The sequence below is a fragment of the Sebastes fasciatus genome, chromosome 9, assembly GCF_043250625.1.
Source record: "Sebastes fasciatus isolate fSebFas1 chromosome 9, fSebFas1.pri, whole genome shotgun sequence".
NCBI lineage: Eukaryota > Metazoa > Chordata > Actinopteri > Perciformes > Sebastidae > Sebastes > Sebastes fasciatus.
The window spans coordinates 29,642,546-29,651,891 of record NC_133803.1 but is presented as its reverse complement, the minus strand read 5'-3'; the positions used below and the strand labels follow the sequence as shown (position 1 = coordinate 29,651,891).

The 9,346-nt window shown below is 41.3% G+C and overlaps 1 protein-coding gene across 1 annotated transcript; it reads right to left on the bottom strand.

Annotated features, from left to right (window-relative positions):
- Positions 1-1,659: 1,659 nt before the first annotated feature.
- LOC141773595 (uncharacterized) lies at positions 1,660-8,499 on the bottom strand. Its single transcript, XM_074645438.1, has 6 exons — positions 8,265-8,499; positions 6,945-7,073; positions 6,580-6,638; positions 6,364-6,473; positions 4,269-5,656; positions 1,660-2,738 (listed from the first exon to the last, which is right to left on the bottom strand). The coding sequence occupies exons 1-6, from the start codon at positions 8,497-8,499 to the stop codon at positions 2,626-2,628; spliced, it is 2,034 nt and encodes a 677-aa protein (XP_074501539.1). The 3' UTR covers positions 1,660-2,625.
- Positions 8,500-9,346: the final 847 nt, after the last annotated feature.

The following is a 9,346-nucleotide window of genomic DNA, read 5'->3' as shown; positions in this document are numbered from 1 at the left end:
TCATCATCATAACCATAATCATAGTCATAAAAACCAGGGGCCTTTATGCTGTTGCCAAATTGCCCTGCCATCTGATTTACAGTCGGACTGGGTGGGGAGGGAAAACAGACAGGGCAGGGAGGAGGATGGGGCCTATTACGTGCTCGGAATGGGATAAATACTCAGATATACACACCTGCCGACCACCCGTCTCACACACACACATACACACCTGGGAACTCGCAGGCACGTAATGGCTGGGGATGGGCTTGAGGGAGGAACACTGAGGAATTCTCTTGGGATTACAAAGAGGAACATTGTGCTCCCCTCACACACAGTGCAGCAGGTGAGCGGAGTGATAAGAGGCCAGAGGACAAATTAGCCCTCATATTAAAATAATCCCTCACGTCTAATAACAATAATATGCTCCACACTGAGGCTATTGCGTGTCCACAATGGTCTTCCTTTTCAGGCAGCAACTTGTTGAAAACAGATTTGAGTGTTTGCGAAATGGGCCCATCATATCTGCTCGACCTGTCAACGGTCCCGCAATACGCAGAGGTTAGAGTAATGGATGCCAATAAGTGCAGAAAGGAGGCAGTCTGTGTACACTCAAAATCCTCACCAGCTGTTTGATACAAAAGTAGAGCCAATGGTGCCGCAAGAAGACAGCTACAAAGTGTCTTTTAAAGGGGAACTCCACCAGCTTTTTTTCTCAAGGTCCAGTTTATTACTCAGCCTGTGAAAACAGCTGTGCCATGTCCTCTGTGAGTCTAAAGGGAGTGTTTTTAAAAAGTTTGAAATCAGTGTTATCTCCGCATGGATTAGAGATTTAATACAAAAACAAAAGAAACTAAAAACAAAACAAACAAAATACTAAAAACTAACAGAAAGCTAAAAAAAATAAAATAAACAGTCGCAGATTCTGGCTGTGCAGGACCGGCGATTAAAAGCTGTAGTGTGAGTTATCCCAACGTACGAGGTCAATAGAAACACGTGTCTGCTTTGTTTAAAGCTGAAGTAGGCGAGACTAGAGCAAATATGATTAAAAAAAGTTATTTTTATAAAACGGTCACTATGTCTTGACAGTAGTACACGAAACAGGTAACCTGAATCTCTGTGTCCTCCGGTGCTCCTAATGGCATCTGCAAGATTTCACAAACCGGAGGAAAACAAGCAGTAAGAGCTGATCTGAGGTCTGCTGTCTATGAGAGCCGGCTGTCAATCACTCGCGAACTCCGACCAAACGGTGAAATTAGGCAGCGCTGATCAAATATGAATCAATATTCTGTTACGTTAATGCCTATTTCTCTCCTCAGATGTTTTCAGAATCATCTTGTAGTGTTTAGCTGTAAAATGAGAAAAGTTTGTGACGCCGCCGCCATTGTGAAATCTGGTGAAGGAATGCCAAGTTCCGGTCACGTGACCAGAGCACAGCCAATAGGAACGCTCTCTCTCTGAAATGACCTGTGATTGGTCAAAGTCTACCGTCGGGCTAGATTTTTTAGAGCCTGAAAACAGAGCCATGAGGAGGAGCAGAAGTCTAGTTATCTCTCAGAACACTTGAATTACAATATGCTGAAGGGTTATTATGGGATTTTTGCCCAATGATGCTAAAAATATTCTGCCTACTGAGGCTTTAAGGTGCATTAAAAAACTTGAAGTTTCGGCCACAACAAGTATGATTTCAGCAGTTTATTCACAGTCTCAAATGTTCCTTTCTTTGTTTTAGGTATGAGCAAAAGCATAGAAAATAGAAAATGTTCATACAAGGCATAAACATCCTGACAAACAAAGAGGTCACCAACAGTTTTATCTGATTGCTGTCTCACCTGTCTACCACAGATCTACCTTAATAACACAGCTGATCAAATCCTCTAGGACTCAGGTTTATAGCGTGGCTATTAAAATAAATTGCCTACAGATAAACACTGCCTTTACAGTACGACACTGTGTTTCAATACTGTCTCAGTTTACTTGGAGTAAAGCAATGCTCTTTTGATTACAGAGTTATGAATACTGCCAAACATTTTAAGTATGCATCAATAGACGTTGAAGGCACATAATCTGTTTTATCAAACACATACAAATTGTAGACATCCAATGTCTGACAGATAACATCAACACACTGTGTTTTAATGTCTGTCAGCCCTTTTGGTATTGCAGTTTGAGAAGGAACACAGATGAAACTATTTACTACTTATAAACAAAAGCAAACATCAGCAAAAAGAAAAAAATTCTATCCAGAATATGTGCAGAAAGCTGAAATGACAACACTGGGAAAACAACAGAAAAAGTGTTAGTCAGCATTTAGAAACTATTTCTTAGTCAGAATGTGAAAAAAAAAGCAAATGAAAATCTCTTTTAATGTTATCTCAGCACCAGATCTGAGACTCGCATTAATCTGTGCATCAAACTTCTCGTAAACATGTTTTGGTGCAAAAACGTCCAGCAGCTCTTCAACAGACATTCACTTCTTTTTAATAGACACAAGTCCCTTCTGTGATAGATCTTTAATACTGAACTATTAACACTAACATGATATCATCTTAGATAATCATCATCGGTAACATCTTGATGAGGAGGGTATGGAATGATGAGGTTTGCAACTTATTACACTACAATAACATCCCTTCAGCAGCTCCTCTATGGTTTTGGGGCGTTCTGCATTCGCAGTCGCCTCCTGGCCAAGGCCTCCTGTTTCTTCCTCTCGATCTCGGCCGCAGAGCACTTCCATGTCATCTGGCTCGTGACAAAAACTGGAAAGGGAGGAAGGGAAGTGAGAAAAATTAATGGAAACACTGCACATGATTTGCTAGGAAATGTTAAAACACTCGCAAAGACCTGAAGAAAAAAAAAGGCCACAGCGGCCCCTAAATCAGAACTTGTGTGTCGTTGCTATGACTTTGAACGACCGAGTCCTAATTTGATAACATAAACATTTCACTACCATAACTAGAACCAGTGGGCACCCATGGTGAAGCTCATTTAGAAGTACAAAAACCCCCCTCTATGTCCAGAGGAAAATCAGTCTGCAATTCATTGGCGATGAAGCTTCCTGAGGTTTGGACTCTCGACAGAATCACAAATTAAAGCCATTGCACGATGTTTACTTGCTTTGGGGGGGAAAAGTGTTCATGTGCACATGCACTGAACTGTCAATGATTATAAGAACAACATGTGACATCTGTTTTACTTGTCGAGTTTTAACTTCAATATCCAGTCTTATAGCAAAGTGGTGATGGAACAGACAAACCGCAAAGATGCACTGACTTAAAACAACGTGTCCTCATACAACGGTTTGCATATTGTAAATCATTTTTGTGCGTTTTCCTGTCCAGTAACGTAACATGCATACAGTCTTTTCAAAATAAACTTCCATCACAGTAGGGCTGTGTATTGGCAAGAATCTGGCGATACAATACGTATCACGATAGAGGGGTTACGATTAAATATATTGGCATATATTGCGATACTGTAAGTAAGGCGATATATTGGGATTTTTGGTCCCAATATATTATATTGGTCACACCATCATCTGCATAAAATCGGAGTAAAAACAGTTTACTTTTTTTTTACGCAATCAGAACAGTTGGATCTGCATTTATCACAGTCCCTGTGAAATCTAACATCATAGCACTACTCTGAGAGGACGCATCTCTTTGCAAATGAAATAAGAATATTTACTGAGTTAATCTTTGTAAACTATTAATTAAAAGTCGATACAGTGTTTTTGAGAATCGATACAGTATCACAAAACATAATATCGCAATATCCAATTTTTTTAATTTTATTTTCTTACAACCCTACTTCACAAGAGACAACTTGGTTAGGTTTAGGCAACAAAACTACTTAGTTAGGTTTAGAAAAAGATGGCGGTTTGGGTTAAAATAACGTCCGAAGTGGTGTAACTTAAGTACGGAAGTTACATGACAAATAAATCAACGTTGACTTCTGGTTTCACACGGGACACGAACACCGGTCTCCTGAGTCTGGAGTTTTTTGACCCACCCATCCACCCCGACCTCCTCCCTACTAATTGATTTCCTGGGATGTATAAGAATTACAGTGCATTACTCTTCGTAGGTATAGCTATGAACAGTGTCAATCAAAATAACCATTTACCAAGAAGTGTAACTGAATTGCATCTTAATGGAAATTCCTTTAATTATTATGACATATTTTATCAAACGCATCTTCTCCTTTTCTAAAGACAGTTTAATTAACATCGTCTATAAATCATGCTTTAATACAGCCCAGGGGAATACATGACGTTTAAGACAGCTTACCTTTGTTGCTTATAGCTGCTGAGTCAGATACATTCCTCTTGAAGGCTGAGTGATGGGACGGTGCCCTGGCTGTCACTGGATGTGGCTTCATCTCCACATTCCCAGCCTGGAAAGTTCCAGAGGAATCCCTACGCTGGTTAAATGTGCCCAGACTCACGCGGCTTCCTGGGAGGCTCTGAGACATCCGTGATTTGTTGTTGGCACCTTTCATGGGAATGTTCCATCCCTGGTAGTTCGCAGTTTCACTGCCGCTCCCCGGTAATGAGTTCGAACGAACAAAAGCACATGGCGACTGTCTATTAGCACTGGCACCGGCGCTCGTGGAGCGGGACGTGCCGGTTGGCAGATGCGCGGGGGTTTTCCGCTGTCTGTCTACAGCAATATCTTGTTTTGCTTGGAAGCTGCTGGGGCTCGCTTGCTGCGGCTGACTGTTGGAGATCCTCTCGACGCTGTCACATACCTGGTAGAACAGCGCGTCATCGTCCCCGTCATCCCATAAGCTGTCTGAAATGTCTGCAACTACAGGAGTCCCCTTCTGATCTTTAGTGATCTTGTCGGGAATAGGAATAGACAGTGTCTTTGTGGTAGCAGATTTCTGGTCAGACATCTTTGATTGAGGTTGTATAAAAGTGACGCTTGGCTTGGAAGCCTCCTTGGCAGCCATCTTGGGCTGGAAGTGAGGGTTGGGCTCTAACTTAAAAGTGCTTCGGTTGGTAGTCTTTGGCTTGGGACACAGTTCCTGGAGTGCACTGCAGCTTGGCTTGGAATGCAAGTTTGAAGGCTGACGTGCAGAGTTTGTATTTGCAGTAGGCTTCCAAGCGGAGGTGAACTGAGTAGTGTTTGTCTTAGTGTTAGACTGCAAGGTGGTTTTAGGGCGGGTGTCATGTTGCTGGTCAGGATTCTGGGTCATCGCCAGCACAAAAGAGTCATTAAGCAGGTCATCGTTCTCCCAGTCGTCATCAAAGTCATCACAATTGTTCGCACTAAAACCACGAGATCCTTTTTCTTCAGCAGGATGTGCAGCTGGGCCGGCTGACTTGAGCTCTGATTGTCGGGGTTCAGCTGAAGTTGAAGTCAAAGGTTGGTGTTTTATTTCCTGTGAATGGGACGATACTGAGGAGTCCTGGCTGAGCCGGCCGCTGACTTTCTGAGTGGAGCAGTCGAACAGAGCGTGCAGCTCTGCCTCCGCCTGATCCGACGAGGACGGACACTTCAGGTCCTTCACATTGCCGGGGTATGACGTCTCTGTCAGTTGTGGTTTCGAAGTGTTTGCACATTCGTTGAGGTTCTCGTTGACGGCGTTGAGCTGTGCTGAAGTCTCCCTGTCTTGCTGCATGTTCTCGTCGAACTGCCTGGCCAGTTTCATGAGGTCGTCCACACTGCTCTGCCTGTAGAGAGGAAACAAAGAATATAATCAACAATCCAAAAAGAAAGAATTAATGGGAAAACTACTACTACTACAGTGGAAACCGCTTATAGTGGTCACGCTTATATGGGTTTAGCATTCTCCCATGTTACTTTGCCTCGCGGTAACCTGTCTGCTTCTGTCTGGCTAACTGAGGCCAGCGGTGTGCGCACATTGAACTCATGATGGGAAAAAGAAAGTACTTTTCTCTCAATGAAAAACATTGTCTCTTCAAAGCTGATGACAAACTGCCAAAAAACAAACCAACGAGATGCAGCAGCCAGACTTCCTCAGGCTGCCTTCTGTAGTCTCCTCAAACAACGAGAAACAGTCATGACTGCTAGCGATGGAGACGGAAAACGAATGAACCTGTTAAAGCCGCCCTTGAAACACCTGAAGCTGCATTTGAAATACAGTAAATACAGATCATTAAATAAAGATGCTGTCCGTTTCATTATTTTATATTAATTTAATAAACATGCAAAAATCAAATAGATGAAAATCTGCACGAGAAATAAAGAACCAGAAAACCTGGACAGACCTGATCACTGTAAGAGATTCCCACTGTAATTCAAAATAACTAGGTGCTACAAGCTGAAAAGACCTAAACTGCTTGCATATAGTGTTCGTTAATGTCGTGATTAAAAACCTCAGTCAGTGAGCATCTGGGTCAATAAACTGATTACGCACCGAGAGGACTTCTTCCTGAATCTTGGCCTTGGGACGTCGGGTGTGCAAGGGACAGCGCTGTCACCGATCCACTGCAGCAGAGGAGACTCAGTCCCTTTCCGTTTCACATCCTGTGAGACACACAAGCAAAAAGTAGAAGAAATTTCTTTTAAAATATGAATTGAAGAAGCCTAAAACCTGAATGAAAGAACTAAGAAAAAACAAAAAACAACGTACCTTGGGAGCGATACGGTTGACAATATCTGATATTTCCACAACTCTGGTGTTCCTGAGCCCTGACCCCGAAAACACATAGAAACAGATAATTAAATAATGTAAATTACATGATAAATATGAACACACAGTAGGACTTTGTTTTTCATTTTGAAAAGCATTCATGGCAGTCAATTTTTCAGTTTCTTTCATTTGCATGGTCGTGTAACAATGTTATAGTTTCCCTACCCACACCCTACGGTCACTTAGTAAAACAGCAAGAAGCATCTTCAGCAGGCGTGCATGTTGTCATTCATGTAGAGCCCGTCATTCAGATGTGACAGCCTGCATAAATAACAGTACATGATAAGATAATAGATGTTGTTTACCAGTAGTAGCTGAAGTGGGTGATGTGGGATCCCAGATGATGTCTTGTGTCGGTTCCACATCACCTGGAGAGTCGCCATTATTCAAACCGGTGTATCTGCTGCAGCCTCTGCGCTGAGGACTCTGGAAATCTGTGCATCAAAACAGATAAAGTGTTATAATCAGGGTCTGAAATTACGTTTTTTCCTCACCTGTCACTGTGGCAGGTCACTGAAAATTTCTACCAGCCAATTGTTTTTGTCTGCCACTTCTGCGTAGAATGCTTTAGAATTGTAAACACTGAGTCAGTGGTACCACACAGTAGAAATATATCATGTAACCTTAATCCCTGACTATATATATATATATATATATATGTATAAATATGCTATTTAATAATATTTCTTAATATAAGGAAAAACTATGGTGGCAATGACCGGAGATTTTTTACCTGCAACAGACAACATCTTTGGCAGGTTGCAAGTGTTTGTTTTTGTTTTGTTTTATTTATTTTGCATAATTTAAGACTACACAACATAACAAAAAAAATAAATAATAATATACATTGCAGGAAGAGGCAAAAAACTTACTGGGCTTATCTGAAGCCTCCACCTAGAGAAAATATTAATATACAGAAGTAATATGACTACATAATAGTGATAACAAACCAGTGCTAATTTCATTCCCTGGTTAAATCATATATCAGCTAAATCATCCACAGTCCATTTGCTATGGTTACAATTAGTTTAGTGCATTTAAATTAACATTAGACATGGTTTAGACTAGTATACATATGTGTATAGTGTAACATGATGATGGAAATGTTGTTTTCAGAGGCTTTCCTATGCTGACAGTCCTGCAAAAAAATATCATAATAGCATCTGATAGGATTTCTAACAATACATCATCATTGTCAATAACATTTGGTTCCTAAAAAAAGTGAAGTGTGCATTGTGAAATTAGTAGTATAAGTAATAAAGCCAGCATGTTGCCACTATCACATACTGTGTTTGATTGCAGCTACAATGCACAGAAAAATGAGGGTAAAGTTTAATTAGTTAGTTAACAATCCTGCAAAAACAATGCAAACAAAGATCATAATAGCATTTAATAGGATTTCTAACAAAACATCATCATTGTCAATAACATTTGGTTTCTAAAAACAGTCAGACACAAGTGTGTGTATTGTGAAATTAGTTAAATTAATAAGTAAATTAGTCATCTAGCATGTTGTGTTTGATTGCCTCCTGTATGCAGACAGAGTTAAATGTCTTCAATCCATCAGTTTATATTGTTGTTAAACTCATCACTTATCATGCTGAGCAGCAGATCCTCATCCTCACCTTTACACATGCTGGATGTTGCTGTCCCAGTCATCTGCTGTCCTGTCTTGTTGTCCTGTATGTTGCTGGAGTCCCCTGTCTTCTTGTTGTCCTGTGTGTTGTTGGTGATCTGCTGTCCTGTCTTGTTGTCCTGTGTGTTGTTGGAGAGTCCTGTCTTCTTGTTGTCCTGTGTGTAGTTGGTGTTGGTGTTGGTCCTCCACAGCTCAGTGAACTCAGCAGCATGACTCCTCTCCATCCTTCACTAAAACAGCGACATCACGGTCTCTGCTGATCATTGTTGTTTTAACTTCTTCCTGGATGCTCCGTGGGTTCACAGCAGCGAGGACGAAGCTTTGTTTTCACAGTTTCTTCATGTTTTCACAAACAAACACGTTTGTTGTTGTCTTTTCTGCTCATTCCGCCATGTTTGGCCGTGACGTCATCAGAGTACGGGTGCCGCGGAGTTTTTTTTTGTTCGCAGTTCGTTCGACTTCTCTGCAACCAGAGAGAGATTCAGCTCTGAGCTGTTTAAAGGTAGACCTCCACACCAACATGTGCATGTCTGTATTTCACTTTCATTTCCGTGGTTTAAAGCTTCAGTAGGCAGAATATTTTTGGCATCATTGCCATAGCTTATTGAAAAATATTAGATATAGATTTTTCTTCACTTAGTCCACTTTTGTTTGTTTTGTCTTCACTAATACAGAAAGTGTTTTACTTTTGAATGTGTTTTTTTAAACATGTGTTTTGAGTAGTTAAATATTAAAGGGACTATTTGTAACTTTCAGAAATGCTTGTTAACAGCGACACCTGTGGCCGTTAAGTCAACGAAAGTCAGCGTCGGGCTCGCGCTTGCTCGCTCTACATAGACATGAACGAGCAACGCTCAAAACAGTGAGGCGACACACGTCAGCTAAAACCACAATATCACTCTATATTTCACATGCTTGGCAGTAATGTTAGCTGACCAGACGGAGGTCTCTCCATGAATCAATGCTTATCCTAGTGTTGGCTTGCAGGAAAAGCGGGTCGGTGCCGGTCGGAGACGATAACGTTTCTCGCTGCGGAGCTCCGTCACTTCACAAGACATGGAAGACCTCTGT

Excerpts from the sequence above, each read along its gene's own strand:
- LOC141773595 (XM_074645438.1), bottom strand. The coding sequence starts at position 8,499 with ATGGAGAGGAGTCATGCTGCTGAGTTCACTGAGCTGTGGAGGACCAAC. Across the intron at positions 7,074-8,264 it reads AACATCCAGCATGTGTAAAG|ATTTCCAGAGTCCTCAGCGC; the intron begins GTGAGGATGAGG and ends TTTGATGCACAG. Across the intron at positions 2,739-4,268 it reads AGCAGCTATAAGCAACAAAG|TTTTTGTCACGAGCCAGATG; the intron begins GTAAGCTGTCTT and ends CTCCCTTTCCAG.